A 19617-nucleotide genomic window follows, 5' to 3' on the forward strand; every position below is an offset into this window, starting at 1 on the left:
GTATACGCTAATGAAGTAGACAGAAACAGATCATTCATTATTATTGCATTTAATGAGCTACAAAGTAATTATAATTCATGATTATGCATAGGGTACTCTATAAATGCGAGATATTGACAAAACTATCTCACAATAAACAAGACCTCGGGTCACCGGTCGGTTAGAAGATTCGAGCAGATTTCTGTTGCAGTTCATGGACCTAAAATTTTAAAACTTGGGGCACTAAGGATACCACAAAGCCTTTAGAATTTTCATTAAATTGCCTCTAAAACAATCTAATATATGAATGCCTACAATCAAACTGGTAAAATCTAAACTGGTAAGTATTGACCGATGCGTTATATTCTTGATTCAACTTAATCAGGATTTCTTGGAAACTTCGCTAAATACTTTCGGTTTAAGGCATTTTTCTGGGCTGAGGAAGCACCAAGAAAATAGGATCATGGCCTCTTATAACTTAACATTTTTGGGATATCTAAAGATGTGAGTACATCAGGTCTGATTAAAGGCCGGACCCGTTTGGTTTATGGAATTTTTCTCTAGTGCTTCCCGAAACATGGATGCTTCTCGGCCTACGAGACTTTTGTGATATAATTGGATAGCCATGGCTTTATATTATTTTCTCACGTCCGGAAGCTCAGAGACCTAGACGGTTTCAGTCTCTAGGAGGTCCCGGTCTTTGGCAGGTTCTGGGCACAGAATGAGCTCCTACATTCAGAAAGCTCTTCCTCTTAGGTTTTAGCCCTTAGAATCTCACTGACTTTTAAAGATATTTAAAATTAAGGAACTCCACGAAAAACTTATAACGCCTTTGGGAACTCTCTGCTTTTGAAAGTTTTCAGGATCTGGGAGTTTACTGACCATTGGAAGCTCCTGAAATATTCGAGCTCGCCCGTCTCTAGTCTTCTGGCCTCTACGAGATCCTAGCATTTGGGGCCATCAAAAGAGACCAACTACTAGAACTTGCCCGGATCTAGGCACTGGCAGTGATCTTCTGGCTACTGAAAGCTTTCCCCCAAAGTAGGCTTTTTGACTCCCACTGATTTTAGAGGCTCCTAGCGTCTTGTAATTCGCTGATTCTGGGATTATCAGGCCCTTGAAGAGCTCCCAACATTGCTGAATTGTTAGCCTCTAGTAACCTCAAATATGTATGAAATTTCCTTCCCTGTTAACTCTGGGTTTATGTGAGATTCTGATGTCTAGTATTTCTCGCAGGATTATAGTCTAAAAGGTTAAGAACTCTGGGGGCTTTAAATACGTTGGAATCTTATCACTTCAAGAAGATATTTGACATGTGAGAATTCTCATTCTAACTCTTGTGTGGAACCTTATTAGGAGCTCCTGATCTTTAATACCTCCTAGCACTTCAAAGATTCCATTCTATAGAATGTCTAAGCTACTGTCAGCTCCCTACGACAGAACATTTCTCTGCAATTTGATATTTCCTACCTCTGTAGGCCTTGAGAGAATTCTGTTTCTAAAACTCCTTGACTTTCGGAGTTTCTGGCAATGAGTTTTATATAAATAAAAGGTTTTACCTTAGAACCCCTTAGTTATTTTACCCTCTGAGCTAAGCCCCCTTTCTCAAATTTAATTAATACACATGGGCTTAATACTGTATTGTTAATCCTTTTAGTGTCAGGGATCTCGCTAAGAGACGATTAAAAAAACACGCATGAATGCCAAAAGTTCCTACGCGAAATGTGCCGGCGTCTCGGAACGAGACGATTTCTATTTCATTTTTAGTACCTCTTTAACTTATCCTCTATTAACCCATACTGGCTGATATCATACTAAAGGCTTATACATGAACTAAACTAACTAAAATACAACACTTCTCAGTTGGGCCGCGATCGCGATAGTCGTGTTGTGGCGTCTAGCGGAGCTTTTTTATGTGCGTTTTTATCATTTTCAATGGTTTCTAAGTTATATTAGATATTAAAATTAATAAAAAGTGATGACAGTCACATAAGAAAATTTTTTAGAAGATGTTTGTGCCGGTTATACGTCCAAGTGTCCACGAATACAGTGTTGTAGTTTGTTGGAAAATTACCTGAGTAAGGTTGTATTTATGTTTAGAGTTTCGTTTTAATAAGTAATGTTACATTAAAAACGATTTTACATTGTTTTTAAATGGTTTTGATCATTAAAGTCTTAAAATTTCCATAAGAATCAAAAAGAGCTTTTTATAGTGAAAAATAAACTTTAACTGAATGTTTTTTAGCGCCCTTTGCTTTTTTTTAGCAAAACAAGCCTCTAGCGCTTGAATAATTTTTATCATTGTGTTTATGGACAGCCAGATTAAGTGTTAGAGAGGGCTTCTTAGCCCTAACTTCGCCTGGTAAAATAAGATATTCTTTACTTTTACTTTTATTGTCTAATATTACGTTATTACACATGATTTTAGGGTGTTTTAAATGCTCTTTATCATAAAAGTATTACAATTTTAAAATAAACCTTTCTTATTCTAAAAGGAGTGATTTTACCTTAAACTGGAGTTTTATTTTGTTTTCGTAGAAAAGTCACTGTCTAAAGTGATTTCACTAATAGACAATTCATTTAAATAACTTTCAAACCAATTAAAAAGAAGCTTTTAAGGATAATAAATAAATTTTAGGTGATTTTTTTGTGTGAAAACTTGCGTTTTAGTAAAAATAATCATTAGCAATTAATTTTTTGTACAATATTAGGTTAGTGCACATGATTTTGGGTTGTTTTTAAATGCTCTTTAACATGAAAGTAATTAAATTTCAGAATACCTTTTTTTACAATAGTTATTTTACCTCAAACATTTTTATTTTGTTTCCGTAGAAATTTTGCTGTCTAAAGTTATTTTTTTATTTTAAAAATTACATAAAAATTGGAATGTTAAATGGTTTTTGATACTTAATTCATTTACTTTTAAAAAGAATTAAAAAAAGAGCTTTATATGATCAAAAATAAATTTTTAATTTCATTTTCATTTTAAATGTTTCTCTAAAACCTTGTGTTTTCATCCAAAAACCTCTGGCACTTTTCGACACACACAAAAAAATAACTCGGCACTCTTCAACATGGATTTGTTTTTATTCCTGGCACTAAAAGGGTTAAAATGTTTGCAAAGCTTGATTTCGAATTTCATGCATTCATAGCATCTCTGCTAACAAATGAAATAGAAAACCGTTTTGCTCAGGGGCATCCAGTTTAACTAAAAAAACATTGGATGATTATTATTTTCGTTTACTATTTATTCCAAAAACAAACATCCAGTTCAATTTTGGTTAAAAATCCTTACATCCCTTATATTACCAGGATTGTTGTCCCTTGGACTCCAAACCTCTGGGGCTCTGAAGGAGCTAATAAACTATAATCAATTATTCTGTAGAATGTCCTTACTGTGCTGGATTATGTAGTTATATAAAAACCGCTTTTGACACTTAACTCCACTCCCCTTAAACGTGTTGACCATTGTGTTCTACCCCTTTTGGTCCAATTGGCCCCAACAATAAACATGTAATAAACATTTTGTTGTGCTAGACTTACCAAACGTTAGGTGCGTTCAAACTAATTCCCTCCAACCTTAATGTATTTATGAAGTTAAATTTTTCACTCCTTGAAAGCACAACCAATCAGTTTTTCGAATATAGTGAAAATATTTACAAATCTCAAAATCAATTTTGGATTTCAAATAACAGTGACAACCGTGCAAATCCTCAGATTGAAGAATAACCAGATTGGGTGAAAATATGAGGAGGTACTCCATCAATTTTGATGCCATTTTCGACCAAAAACTCAAAAACTTTTTGTGGGAAGAGGCATTTTCATGTTGCATAACTAAACTTTTAATAATTAGGTTATGAACAAATACTGACAAGCATTGTTCAGTGTACCATCTTGCTTGGACAGTCCTTTGTCCCTCCAGTCTCATAAACTCCCTGCCTTCACCAGCCATGTACTCCTGAAGAAAACAGTGTACATTACTTTCTTCACCGATCAGTGTTCTTGACCATTGTATGGCTTATCTTGAAACACCCATACACAACTTTCTCCTCAAGTTGGAACGTCACAACATGGTATGTACATCTCATAATTAGATGATCACCATTATTAATCAGTTGGAGGGTCTGCAGGGACTAATTCTCACACTCTCAGTGTTTTGCTCATGTTTCAAATTGTAAGGTACACATTGAGAAACGTAATTGCACTGTTGCGGAATAATTGCTAGGGAAGCCTCAATCATTACATAAGAGCATTGGAAAACTATTTAAACATTATAAAAATTAACATTTAATGATTTATTTTAATTTAAATAACTTCAATAAATTGACTGATCACGAATCCTTTGGTATTTTTGGTTCTCCTGAGTAATACACCCTTTAGAACAATTTTAGAGACGTATTTTAAGAAGTAAATGTGAATTTATTTTAAAATTGTATACCTTCATAGACACATGAGGAGTTCTTTTCTGGAAAACTCTACAATTCAAAACAGGAACAATGGTTGATTTTTAAATTTTAGGACATTTATTTAATTGACAAAGTAAAAGTCTAAATTTGCTATCAAGGAGCATTAATAACAATATATAACAATAATCTATGAATTTAATTTAGGTCACAGATATACTCTGTGAGTTATTGTTGAGCGTTATAAATACAAAGTGAACCTCCTAAAACAAGTTGTTACGATGTGGCAGAACTTGACCCTCTCTCCAACCAATCCCTGAGAACCTTTAACATGGATGCCAAACATACTCATATCAACAATATTTAGCTTGATGTGATAATATTACTTAGTTATGCCTAATATCTACGGTGTGTTTCAGATAAACAAACTGTGTGTCCATAGTGTTTACTCTTTTAACCAAACAACTAGCAAATGCCCAAAATCGGATGTTTTATTCCATGACATCTCCCAATATCGGATATTTTAATATGACTTATGATTTTTGTGATTATGTTTTAAAATGTCCTCAAAAAGTATCAGTCCTGATACTAACCAAAAGAGGAATGTTCAATTGCTGTAAATAATAAACTTTTTTCCTAGTATTTGTTAACACTCCCACATACTGTACTCTATGCTCGCGCTTAGACGAGTAATATGGTTTACTTCACACTCTTTTATTACCTATCAGATGTTATTTCTTAATTACATATATAAATAGCAGTATTTTGTAGTGAGTTAGTGTTTTAGTACAGTCAATACAATAATGGATATTAATTTCTGCCATCACAGCCCCCTTCTATTAATAATAAAACCTGTGAAAATATATTATTATGAGCTTTACTAACATTTATTTTTGAACTAATATAAGCTAAAAGTATACCCATCAGGGATCACTTCTGGCTGGTTTATACCTTCCAGTTCAATCTACCACTGGGCACAGCAAAAACCGTCACTTAAATCTGGGCAACCTTATGGATATCCAGGAGCGGCACATTGCTAACCGCAAATTTTGAGATTCTGTGGTTAAAGGGCAATTCGATAGGTCTAGTCTACTGCGGGAGATGACTGTTGGAGTTGGTGGGGTTTGCTCCCTAACCTCAAAGGTTCTTGCTAGCCTCAACAAGGGTGTGCCACCCCCTGCCTACATTGACTGGAGAGGCTGGTTCAGAGCTGGCCTTCTCTTCTTCTGGCGGACATTACATTGAGATTAGTGCTCCTAACTTCCTCATGGATCTTGATAGGAGGTGGCCCCTACCACCTAACCTTACCCATACTGTATATCCTGTCACTCCGGAAGCAGCGCTAAGGTTCTTATAGGACTAAAAGCAATTTATGAGTTCTTGTCCTAAGAGAACAAAAAAAAGCTAAAAGTAAAATTAGTTGAAAAATAATTTATTATGTGACTGAATAATAAAAATTAAAACGTTAAGGTTTTTACATTTTGTTGCTATTATGTTCATCTGTACTTAGTTTTGTTTAACTAAAAAGAATTATTATCTGGGTTGAACAAACAGAACTTGACACCATTCTTGTACATATGTACTTTTATGAATACAGATTCTTAAAATTCTATTCATTTCAACCCTAGAACTGGCAATAGTATCCCTCTATACTGGCGGCTTTATTTCAATAGCCACACAGATGTTCTTTTTTTACAATGTATCCAATTTTATTACAGTTAGTACAATTTTATATATATCCTCGCGTACAGTAAATTTGTATATTTACAATTTACCAACTATGAAAAATGTGCACTTTACATTTAACTGTTTGCCATAGTAAAACTAGATCATCTTATTTAAAAAAAGTAATACTTTAGTCGGTTTGACATAATATTAAACACAAACAAATTTGATACCTGGAATATACTTACATGTGTGTTTGTGTTACACTTGCAGTTGTTATTTTATTACAAGTACCTTGACCAGTTTTGAATCTACATTCTAATTTGAATACAATTGTAGCACATTCTGAGATTAAACTTTCATAAATGGTATTACAAAAGTTTTGTTGATCCCTGTTTAAGTCTATCCACTCTCCTATGATAACTGCTGTTCTTGGTAACTGAATAGTTAGTATCTCAACTTCATCCCAGAGACCCAGGTTTGAATCCTGGCTCAGTGGTTAACCCATTCCGGGTGAAAGGTACAGCATGTGTGTCTTACCACTCAATTGACTGGAGGCTGAATGGCACACACGCTGTGTTCTCTGTTCTGCATTAAGCAATAACCATTGTATTTCTTGACATTGCTATAGTGCGTTTGTACGCTTTCAGCAGTGCGTTTGAATAAGCAACCCCTTTGAATAGAGGAGATTTTATTCAGCACCTTGACCATAATTACAAAGAATTCCGCCATGAACTTCAAACAAACTTTCAGGTCTATATGTTTTTATGACTAGTAATAGCGATGGCTAACAGGACATGACCCATGTAGGAAACATCTGATGACGGTGAGTCTAAGCCAGACTGACGAATGCAGACTGCTGAGAGGCAGAAGAATCAACAGAACACATAATGGCTAAACTGTCCTGCCATTTGTAAAACCAGAAAGATTCCAAGGAGCTTGCAAGAGCCTTCAAATCTCATAGGTTTCTGTAAAAGCTTCAGATTTTGAGACACTTATATAAGGGAGTGCAAAAGATACTTTTTAGGATTACATGCAAAGACCAAGTTTTACCCTCCATTAAGAAATTCTATAGCTCTATTGTTCTAAAGATAGTGCAGATTGAAGAGAAATTTCGCAAGCTCCCTGAGTGGCATGATTCGCGAATGTTCGGCCAAGAATTTTGTGTAATTATTAGTAAAACTTATAATAATTGAGTGAAAAGTTTGAATTATTAACTCTCCCATGGTTTATTGATAACACGTCGGCATCATTAGCGCAATTAAAAACATTTATTGATGTTGTATCGGCAATTGGACAGTTTGTCTTTAACTGCCTCACATACTTCACTAAGCACGTTATATCTGGTGTCGTTAGAAACTACGGAATCAGTTCTTCATTCTATAAACAACCTATACTAAATAACAGCTGTAGCATTGAACTACAGCTGAAAGAAATACGTCACAGCTGAAACTCCGCCTTATTTCTTAACTTCGCATTGTATTGTTACTAGTGTTACTGTGAGTATTTTATGAAAATAGTTATACTTTACGAACAAGTGAGATTGATAAAGAAATAAAGGAAGAAGTAATAATTAGTGACAGTGAGGTAAGATCTCATGATGAAATCAATGTGAATAGCGGTCGAAATAGTACTAGGCCTATTCCTGTAGCTCAAAGAGTGCCTCAAGCTAATGTTCAAAATTTGTTGATTAAAGTAAATCTCCTTGAACCTGAGACAGATGTAGAGCCTACATTTAGAATTAGGAACCCAGGTCCGAGAGATAGTCTGCTCAGAAATGACAAATGTTTTGCATATATAGTATTTTTAATTATATAGATATTATACTTTATTTATGTTTTTCTCTTAAATTTTATTAACAAAGTGGCTTTTTTGGAATTTTTGTACAATATTTCGGACATTTGCCATGATTATAGGGGTTATACCTTTTACCATTTGCTATAACGATAGCATCCTATTACCCTTTTAAACCTTCCATTGTCAATAACAAACTTTAAACAAAGAATTTTGTACAGTGTTGAATTTTTATTTTGTAACTGTGAATTTAAGCATTATAAAGTAAAATTAAATTTTTGTATAAATAATCAAGAATTTTTTTTTAATGGTATTTTTTTAAACTTACTTTTATTTATTGAAATTTTTGGATTTCATTGATATATAACAATGAATTATTTATGTATAGTATATATATATATATATATATATATATATATATATATATATATATATATTTGTACAGATATGCTGAATTTTACATAATGGGCTGAATAAAGAGTATTAGTATAATATTGAACTAGAGGAAAGTTAAGCCTACATATTAAGTTGTGTTTTTTACTCACTTGTATTGGATTCTAAACATACTCTAAAACTTTTCAACCATTTTTCTTATTTCTTTTATACAAATGTTTCAATATGTAAAAAGGTTTTTTTTGTAATCTGAAGATTTCATAAAACTTGCAGAAAACATATTCTATAAAAAGCGAGATATATTTTACAAACAGAATTTTTTACAAATTTTACAAACATATGCTTGAGTATTGCAAAAATACTACCTGTCACCAAACCAGTCAGAGGGTTAAGAAATGTATGCTTATTAATATTGTTTAAAATGGGACATGCTTATAAAACATGCATTTATTAATGTCCTGACATACCTGTTGACTTCACAGGAGACCGACTTATCAGACGAGTTGGCTCTGGGACACTTGTTGGGAATAGGTCCTGAGTCTTCCTCGTGATGGCGCTTGCAGGGTCTTCCTCTTCCTCTCTTCTTCTCTCCCCCTCCCCTGAAACAATCCAAGAACAGCACTATATTAAAAACCTAATTAAAATAGGGTCTAAAATAGGGCACTTTTAAGCCCTTAAGATATTTGAATCTTACTCAAAGAAACATAATGGATTTTTTAAATAACAAGCTGACTTAAAGGTAAGCACAAAATATTATACAACTCCAACACCAAACAGGTATATTGTACAATACATTTCGGTTTGTAAAAGAACCTTTACAGATACAGATGGTTGACGGATGACATCATCCAGTTATATTATGATACACTAGATATGTCTGTATTACGGCTTAATAAAAAAATTCTGCTTATGAATGCTATAGTAACTCATGCAATTAAATGCCTCCATGACTCTGACCATCTCCTTGAACCATTAGAATTACAAAACAAATCATTAGTTTTCTTTCCTATTCATGATTTACAACACAAAATAAATGACGAAGATACGGGAGACACTCAAAACCTGTATAAAACTGAAGGCTCACACTGGAGCCTTATGGTTTTTGTCAGAAGCCTGAACAAATTTTTATATTTTGACTCAAGTGGAATCTACAATAAAAGTCATGCTCAAATGATAGCCAATAAGACACATAAATTTCTTGGGGTAGAAACAGAAGTGACCTTTCAAAGTGTAGCAGTCCCACAACAACCAAACCCTGTTGATTGTGGAGTGTACACGATAATTTTCACTGATATAATTTTGCAGTTAGCTATTGACGATAAACTGGATAGCTTAGACATGTCATGTGGTAGACTACCATGCACAATAAAACAATCTGACATTATGACAAAGCGTGCACAACTGGCATATTTATTACACAATTATACAAACCTACAATTAAACCCACAGACAACCTCTGATATGATGTTCAAACCCTTTCCGTCTCAGCCACTGCCAGCTTCTGATTCACAAAAAGCCAGTATGTTATCACAAAACCAAGGCAATGGTGATAGCAGGTTGATATATTATGATGCATGGAAAAAAGAAAAACATCCTAGGAAAGTGAACCATACGAATTTGCCTGCAGAAGTTCTTGACTTCAACATGTCTAATAGATATAATGTGCTATCCCATTCAAATCTAGAGCAACCACAATCAAAAAACATAATGGAAAAAAGAAAAAACAAAACTAGTCTTAAAAGTAAAAATAAAAGACAACTTCATATTTCTGCTGAACCTTTTCAAGAATGAGTGAAAGTTGAACTATATGCTGATAGTCAGGGCAGAGGGCTCCCAGAAATTGTTGGTTTGTGTAGCAAAGGAAAGGTTTACATGGACGGGCTGGTTAAACCCGGAGCTGATATTAGTTATGTCTATAATCAAGCTAGCAAGGCACAGCCACGACCCATTTTCCTCCTAGCAGGAACTAATAACCGGTGGACTGGATCCCTCCAAGACATCTATCAAGAAATGGAAATCAAGTTACTGGCTCTTAGTCAGTCGAGACCAGTCTGTATCACAACCATTCCTCCTCGTTTTGATGTTCAATCCAATGATGCCATTCACTATGACATAGCACTTGCTAATAATTACATAAGGGAGCTTGTCTCCAGAATGAACAATGTAGATCTTATTGACTTGGAACTATTCGAAAGACATTGTTTTACAAAGCATGGACTGCACTTAAACTATAAGGGAAAAAAGAAGTTAGCGTTCAGGATAATTAGTTCAATTAAAAATCTAGTTACAAAACAACACGTAACTGTTGCATCTGGAGATGGCAGCCTCACTGTAAATAACTTAGAAAATCCTTCACATGACAACGTAACCAACTTAGAAACCATAAACATACTTAACTCAAACATGGCAGATGTTATTAAAAACTATAGACACAATAAAAATGTGGGGTTCGCTCATAGCATCTCTGCTGATTTCCACGATAAGCGCCACATGACAGCTGGAGTGGCAGTCGTCTTTAAAAAGCAGTTTGGGAAACCTAATACTGCCCATTGCATCACTAGACATTTGGCTCGGCAGGATAGTCCGAATGGTGCTTCTGTGTATAGTCTGATAACCAAGAGTAGGTATTACAACAAACCAACTGCACAGGATTACAATGCTGCCTTTTCTGACTTGGAAGCGAACTTTAAGAGTAGGGAACTGGATCACTTGGTATGTTCCCCAATTGGTTGTGTGCGTGATAGAGTAGATCTGTCACATTTTATATGCAACATAAAAAATTTCAACGTAAAACCAGGGCTAGAGTCACTATAGTCTCATGTCCTGAAGAGTCTTATCGGACCCTGAGAAATGGTATGTCTCATGAAAACTTCTTAGTACAAATGAATAATCTGATATATGGAAACTCAAGAACTTCTTTCACATCAGTTATTTTTAATAACAGCACAACCAATGATCATGCACCTGCTGACCAAGAAGATAAGGAACACAACCGTTCTTCACTAAATGTGACACCTCTGGCTCATGTTCAACCAACCGTAGCAGCCTCGAAAACTAGTGCAAAAGTTATAGTGGTTCCAGGTGACCTCACATACAGTGAGGCACTAAAGCAGAGTATGAGTGAATGTGTATCAAGTGTTTCACCAGTTGTAATTAATGTAAATAAAAGTCAAGAAGTTTGTACGGTCAACGAGGAAGACCTGCTTGTAAATAATAGTTTAAGATCTGAATGTTTAGTTGACTCATGTAATGATTCTGACAATGGTAATCAAGAAGAATACAATAGGCCACAATCTAGTTTTTTAGATTTGGGAAAAAACCGAGTAAAAATAATGTAGTCCCCTCTAAGAATATTAAGATTAGTTCATTTCCTAAGGAATGTGAAAATGTAAAAATACTTTACCTCAATATTCAAGGTCTCAGTAATAAGGTAACTATTTTGGATAGTTTCCTATCTGATTTAAATAATGCTTATATTGTTTGTCTGACTGAGCATTGGCTATGTTATGACGATATACTGTTTTCTTTTCCAACAGGGTACCATTGTGCTGGAGCTTTCAATAGGTCCAACCATATTAGAGGGGGTTCTGTGGTGTTTGTCCATAACTCTCTGCAGACTAGAGTTTGTGACATAAGTAGATATTGCTCGGAATTACACTTTGAGAGTTCTGCAACTTTTATCGATGAACTGAATATGATAGTAGTAGCTGTCTATCATTCACCAGCTGGTGACTCCGATATCTTTTTGGATGCATTAGATAACTTACTACTTTTTCTTTCTAACTGGAGGGATTACTCTGTGGTGGTCGGTGGTGATTTAAATTACAAATTTGACTTAACCACTAAAAATGGACCTGCCTTTGCACTACAAAATCTTCTAAGACAGCACAACTTCCTTTATCTGAACCGTAATGCTACAAGGGGCAAAAATTGCCTGGATAACGGTTTTATAAATAACAAAAATATTTCGAGTCATGTCTCCTGCAAAATTATGGATTTTCCCTATTCTGATCATAATGGTATCCTAGTAGACATAAATAAATTCCTGAAATATAACAGTGGTCCTCATAACAGTGTCAATAATTTTAAAACTATTTTGCCTAAAAAATCATTAGATAGTATGGTAATAACACTAGCTTCATATGACTGGGATAAATTCATGACCCAGCATAAACAATGTGATGCAGTTACATTTTTCAATATTTTTTTTTCAACCATTATAAATGTATTATTTTATTTTAAAAAACTAAAAAAATCAAATGGAAAAAATTATAATATATCAGGAAATGAGTGGTATACCTCAGATTTGTCTGAAATGAAAAGTAATCTTATATAGCCTACCTTCATAAAGTTGCAAAACATGATACCCAGTTATGGCAAAGTTTTTTAAATCTAAAAAAAAAATTACAGACAAGCTATTGCCTTAGCAAAGCAACGCCATAATGAACATTTTATAAATACAAGCAAAAATAAATGCAAGGCAGCCTGGAAAATTATTAATAGCAACAACTGTTTTTCCAATGCCAGTGATGATAAGTCTGGCATTAGTCCTGACGTTTTCAATCACTATTTCATAGACTCTGTTCTCAATATTAAAGCCAACTTAGACAATGCAACAATTTCTGCAAGTGATTTGTTAATAAAAAGTAATATCAATAAACCCTCTCAGTCTTTTCAGTGGGCTAAAATAACATCAGATCATATTCTAAATTCAGTTCAAAATATGAAAAACTCTGACAGCTGTGACGTTTATTGTATGTCTAATAATATGATAAAGCAAATAACCCCTCACATTTTATCTCCATTGACACATTGCTTTAACCTTTGTTTAAAAGATAGTTATTTCCCCGAGGAGCTGAAAATTTCAAGAGTTTGTCCGGTTTATAAAAAGGGACTCAAAAATAAACCAGAGAGCTACCGCCCGATATCCATTATTCCGATTCTTGGCAAACTGTTGGAGGCTCTAGTGCATAAGCAAATTAGCAATTATCTCGAAACTAACAATCTTCTTAGCTCCGTGCAATTTGGATTTAGGAAAAATTGTTCCACTTTTCAAGCTCTAGATAAATTGTTGCGGGATGTGTCTCTGGCTTTGGAGGATAAGGCCTTTGCTCAAGCCACTATGTGTGACTTGAGCAGGGCTTTTGATTGTGTAAACCATAATGATCTTATAAGGAAGTTGTCATATTACGGTTTTGGTCAAATGCCGATTTTATTTTTTGAGTCACCTTAATAACAGAAAACAAAAAGTTTGCATTGAGGAAAGCTGGTCTCATGAAGTAATCGTGAAGTACAGAGTCCCGCAAGGATCCATACTTGGACCTTTGCTGTTTTTAATTTGTATAAATGATCTGCCTGCTTCAATTACAGCTTCAACCATCCTTTATGCAGACGACACTACATTATTAAATATTAGCAAAGATTTAAGTGAACTTAGTTTAATTTCAAAAAATTCTATTTCAGATGCTTCAAATTGGTTCACAAGCAATGGTTTCTTATTGAATGAATCAAAAACGCACAATATTATTTTCAGTACGAGGACAGTTGACAGTCGTAACTTAAACATTAGTCTCTCAGACAATGTAAAATTCCTAGGAGTATACATTGATAGAAACATGAACTGGGACTCTCATATTACGTATATTTCTTCTAAATTGTCAAGAGTAGTTTACCTCCTTAGGCGACTAACCTTTTCTGTTAGCACCGACTATGTCAAAACCGCCTACTTTGCATTTTTTCAATCAATACTTAGGTATTGATTGAAAAAACCAAACCACCAATTATAAAGGAAGTTAAAGTAAAAATCTATATATTGAAATGAATTATATGTATATATATTAATCATTTCAATATATAGATTTTTACTTTACAATATACATTGTAATGAATACAAGAAAGATGTAGAGAAAAAGAAGCAAAGACACATTAAATCGCTTTAACACACCGATTGACCATACATAAGCAACAAGCAGCACCACTTGTCACCCCCACAGGCCCCCACCCCCACATCAAACCCCTAACCCTTGTAATATAGTAAAAAGAGGTGAATTGGCGATATGTATTCAAAAATTGAAGAACAACTGTATGTACAATACAAGGAATGCACTAATTTTTCTGCAATAAGATAAAAGCACCAATGTCTCGAGCATGGAACAGCTACTAGTATTTGTACTATTTGACTACTATGGAGAGGTAATAGAAGAGTATTCGTTTTGCAAACCACTCAAATCAAACACTACAGTGGATTTCATTTTTAACCCTGTAAATATGTATTAAAAATTCTAAAATATGCTCTCATTTTTGTACGCTTTACAGGATAAAATTTCATCAAAAATATTATGTGTAATGTATATATATTAAGTGTTGAGCAGTATAGTGTACAGTGTGAAAAAATATATTACATAAAAGTATCCACATCATATAGAAAGATATGATGTTTCAAAATCCTAAATAGTCAAATTGCAGGAAATTTAGTTGGGAACACAAAAGTATATAGTTTTGTGGGGTCCACAAAAAAACGGTAATAATTTTTATATTTTTAGGGATTGCAATGCAGCAGATTTCAGTTGTAGCAAAACCAATTTTCAGTTGTTAAGCAAAATAATGAAATAAAGATAATAAAGTTGACTTTCATGCAAATTCATTTTGTTTCAACCTTTTTATAAAGCTAGGTGATGTAAAACAGTGGAGAAGTCAGGTTTTAATCTCAAAATTAACAAAAAATTAAACAAAAAAAATATAACTTTTACTTTAGATTCAACAAAGTCAGTCACATCAGATTCCATTAGAATGTTATGAATACTTTTTGATCTACAAGGATCACACATTATAAAGTAACAACAGTGTATAATTAAACTTAGTGCAATTTGAATAAAAACTTCTAAAAAAAGAAAAAAATTATTTGTTTACAAATAACAAACTCCACTGTACGGAAGTTTACAGTATAGCAAAATAACATCTGAGAAAACCACAAAGATTGGCAACTAGAAATAGGATTTTTAGAAAATTAAAAACCACTAAACTCTAAAAACAACGTTTGCGTCTAATTTAAAGATATGTGACAAGTATAATGATTTTATCGGAGATATATGAATCAAAATTTTCTGTGTTGAATGCACTTTTGCGATTATCCGATCAATACCAAATCGGTTGATCAACGGTTGCAGGCTTGACACCCGTTAACCCTGATATTGATTAGTGTGCACTCAAGGTAGACATTCCCTGGTCCAAGTGTATCATTGGTTTCTGCATATTGTAAATGTAAAATTACATAGTGTACTCAAATACAGTACACTTGTGAATACTTTGCAAAAAATTTGGTTCTAATCTGATCACAGATATATGAGTTATGAATTGCAGTTTGGTTAAAAAGCAACAAAATCTGGTAGCCTACCTGTTTTTGTTGATATGGTTGTAAAAGCATCAAGTTATTAATTGAAAATAATTTGCTTCATATGTCTATTATGCAAAAATAAACTAGCTTAATTTGATTGCAACTCCCGTTATTGTAGCTTACTGGTTAGTCAATTCTTAACTTCCAAACTCGACTATCTAAATTTATTGATCCAAGAGCAGTTCTTCATATCTTCTAGTTCTAATTCCATCTGATCTTAACAAAAGTGTGTTGTTTCAATAATTAATTTTAAAACAACTGCTGAATGATCTATATTCCCAAAATGCCACAATGCAGGACTAACACACAGTACTGAACTTCACAAGTAGCCTTTAATTCTATTGAATAAAACAAAAAATATTAATCAATGCAGATTTTACTCTTGTCTACAATTCTAGTCAGTTTTTTGATAAAGGGACTTAATCAATGGTTGGGTATTAAGCCTAGACAAACATCAACCATGACATAATCGCCATGACTTTGCCGTTAAAATGACATTTTTAGTTTACATTACAATTTTATCATGAGGCAAAATATGTCAGTTCATGTTTCCTGTTAACTATCAAATGATTTTGCACGCAACACACTTTAAGTGCTCATATCAGTGAGATTCGTGTGACAAATGAATTAGAAACAGCCATATAAGATGACACTGCCTGATCGATAATCATCATTACGATTACTAAAAGTACAGCAAGCAACTATAAATTTATATAAGTTACTTAATTATCAGTGATTAAAAATCCTTAAAATCACGAAAAAATATCAACTCAAATGTTTTGGTACTATAAGTAAAATTTGAAGATTTTGTAAAATACAACATAGATCAGAATAAAAATGATAATTTATTTTATAGAAACTTTATGATAAGAGATACAATTTTATATTTACTTATTACTTTGAGTAAGCAATTTTTTTAATGTGGAAGGCTTTTTTTCTAATTTTTAGTTTTTTATTACAAATAAAAGTCATCAATTTACTCACAGACCATCTTCATTACTTTGTCTAGTAGTCATTCTTCTTTTAGTGATTTGTGACACAAACTTCATAGGTAACACACCATCACAGAAGTACACTGCAAGTTGTATTTAATTTATCATGACGCTGCCACAACTATTCAGGATTGGAATAGTGAAATCTAATACTTGGATTATTGTCGTGTGATAATTATTTACATGTTAATTTATCTAAAAACATTTGTCAATGCATCTTTTTAATTTTATAACCATGTGAGGGTAAACAAAATGTCAATTTGTTACTGTTAACTCAATTTTTGTAATTTTGCAGGTTAAGTCATAATATACTAACACTACAACTGTTTAGATTTGAAAAACACTTGAATTCATTATGCCTATTACTGATAACTTTTTAATTCAATTCTGAATAAGCTGTTTACGTGATTTTAAAAATCATTACCATTTTTAATCCTTTAAAACTAATGAAAATTAATTTGTGTATTAATTATTTTTTAACAGCTGCTCTGATCCATTTTCAAGTTATATTTGATTGACACAAACATTGTTTACCTTACCAATCCTTGCTAAACTTCACTAACAGCACACACATAAACACTGTGTTTGTTTTATTGTTTTGTTATATATCCTTGTTCAATCAGTCAATACATTTTGGAAATAAGTTGTATTTAAATAGTTTAAATTTTGTACTTGTCTGATTAGTATTAATTGAATGTATTTCTGATTTCACCAATTTTAATCCTGCAACTTAAAAAAAGATATGGAATTAATTGGTCTTAAATCCAGAAAAACATGAGAAAATTTTGTTGAATATAATTAATACTATGAACAATTACTAGCTTACATTTCTTTAAGTTTTACAGAATTCTTTGTAGTTTAATACTAGAATTGAACGCACTGAGCAATACAGCTTGACATAGTTGATGACAAACCGATAGGCAGAATATTCCAAACGTATCTACAGCACTCAACATTTTAAACTTTATTAATGGCTTCACTGCAGGTAATGAATGTTTGGTGACACCTTACAGACATTATGTAAATTGATTTAAACATTATTAAATTTTATAAAAATTCAGAAAAGTGTTTTAAAAAAGTCTATCATTTTTTACTTTGCATCTGTCTTGCAAAGCATGAAGAATCAAGATCTTGGATTTTCTTCAGTACACAATCAACTTTGTTTTTCGTAACCTCAAATTATGTGTACTTATTCTAAATTACATAAATCACAATTCTTATCCAATAATTACAAATTTAACTGTTGACAAATTTGTGAAATGTCAAAAGAAATATTTTATGATACCACCGCATAGTAAAGGCAAGTAATGCGGCCAGTAGTATATTAAGACAAATACAAAGTCAAATCAAAAATTACACAAATATGAGAAAAACTGAAAAAAATTGCAACTTGTTGAAGAGTGACTTATTTAAATCTGAGTAAAAAATAGGATTTTATGGATATCAAAAAGTTTTTTACTGAATAATCCTCAAGCAAAAACAAAGCCTTACAAATGTCTCTTCAGTGTATTATGAAATTTACTACACACAGTGTAATTTACTGCAAGGAACATGTAAGAATTAACACGTAAGATACTACACATATTTGAATTGAACAATGTTAATTCAAAATAATTGTGTTCAGGTAGAATTGAGTTTAATGCCAAACATTTTTTTAAGAATTATGAACAATGTAAATATACTTACTAAACAATTAAAAACAATTATGGATTTAATCCAAACAATAAAAGCCAAGAAGTTTGCAGATTTTATCTACAATTTGTCACACAAAATACTATATAAAAACTTGAGAGGAAAAGATCAGAGGTAGAGTGACATAGTCAAAGCAGAGGGCAGCAAGCAACAGGTAGGTACATGTTGGCACAGACAGGAACAAACAATGATCTGATCCCTACTGGGGTCACTATATTACGTTATCACAGTTTAGTTTTATTGCTGTGTTATATTAGTTTATTTTATTTTGTTTTCACTAATCTTAATTCTTATTCTACCTGACCAAAATATATTTCTAATCCAACCCATGAGTTCTATAACTAGTAATTAATTTACTGGGTGTTGTAGTTCTTATTACTTTGTCTTATGGCATGTTAAATTTACTTTTGAAATGTTTTTAGTCCTTCCTGTTATTATTATGTTAAGGAGAAAGTGATCTGAATTGTACCACTTGCACAGTGATTATTGATAATAATTCATTACTGAATACTGTTTTGCAACTTATCTATTTATTTTTTCAGGCATACATATTTACAACCTTATAAACAGATACATATTGTTGTATCCTAACATTGTCTTTAACAATAAAAGATTATTATTGGTATATTTGGATTATAATGTGAAATGAAGGAAACCTTACATACAATCTTACTGCACGCTTTAGTTTCAATTATTAAAATCCTAGTTCAACAGATCTGTTCAAATTGATATCAAGGCAAATATTGCAAGATGTTTCATACAATGTAGGAAAATGTTAAATCAATTTGGATTATAATGTGAAATGAAGGAAACCTTACATAAAATCTTACTGCACGCTTTAGTTTCAATTATTAAAATCCTAGTTCAACAGATCTGTTCAAATTGATATCAGGCAAATATTGCAAGATGTTTCATACATTGTAGGAAAATGTTAAATCAATTTGGGTTTGTGAATACAATTTTGAACTCAAATACTCAATTAATAATTATTTCATACATTAGATTACTTAACTCTACTTTTTCATAAATGTTTTGCTATTAACATTTAAGTTAGGAGAGGCCACATATGTCATGTTCTTACAAAGTTATAAACCACAAAACTGTTAGCTTTAACTGTTAAACACAATTTAAATAAACATTTCATTTGCCTTAACTCATTAGTCTACTTAAATTTTCTGCAATGGATGGACTAACAGTTAATTTGTTTCAAAGAGTTTCTATTAATGCTATTATAATAATTGAACTAATCATTGTCATTGTTTTTTAAACCAGGTTACAACTATCTCGTAAAATTTATTTTTTGGTT

The 19617-nt window shown here is 32.6% G+C and overlaps 1 protein-coding gene across 1 annotated transcript in view; it reads right to left on the minus strand.

Annotated features, from left to right (window-relative positions):
* LOC124359871 (E3 ubiquitin-protein ligase TRIP12) overlaps positions 1 to 18449 on the minus strand; it is a 116441-nt gene extending 97992 nt beyond the window's left edge. Inside the window, exons 1-3 of the mRNA XM_046812978.1 lie at positions 18306 to 18449; positions 16612 to 16702; positions 8702 to 8833 (exon numbers count right to left, since the gene is read on the minus strand). Of these exons, the coding sequence (XP_046668934.1) occupies positions 8702 to 8833; positions 16612 to 16702; position 18306 (224 nt within the window). The 5' untranslated portion in view covers positions 18307 to 18449. The remainder of the gene's footprint in view (positions 1 to 8701; positions 8834 to 16611; positions 16703 to 18305) is intronic.
* Between the last annotated feature and the right edge of the window lie 1168 nt (positions 18450 to 19617).

Source organism: Homalodisca vitripennis, chromosome 4 (genome assembly GCF_021130785.1).
Source record: "Homalodisca vitripennis isolate AUS2020 chromosome 4, UT_GWSS_2.1, whole genome shotgun sequence".
In the NCBI taxonomy this organism is placed as follows: domain Eukaryota; kingdom Metazoa; phylum Arthropoda; class Insecta; order Hemiptera; family Cicadellidae; genus Homalodisca; species Homalodisca vitripennis.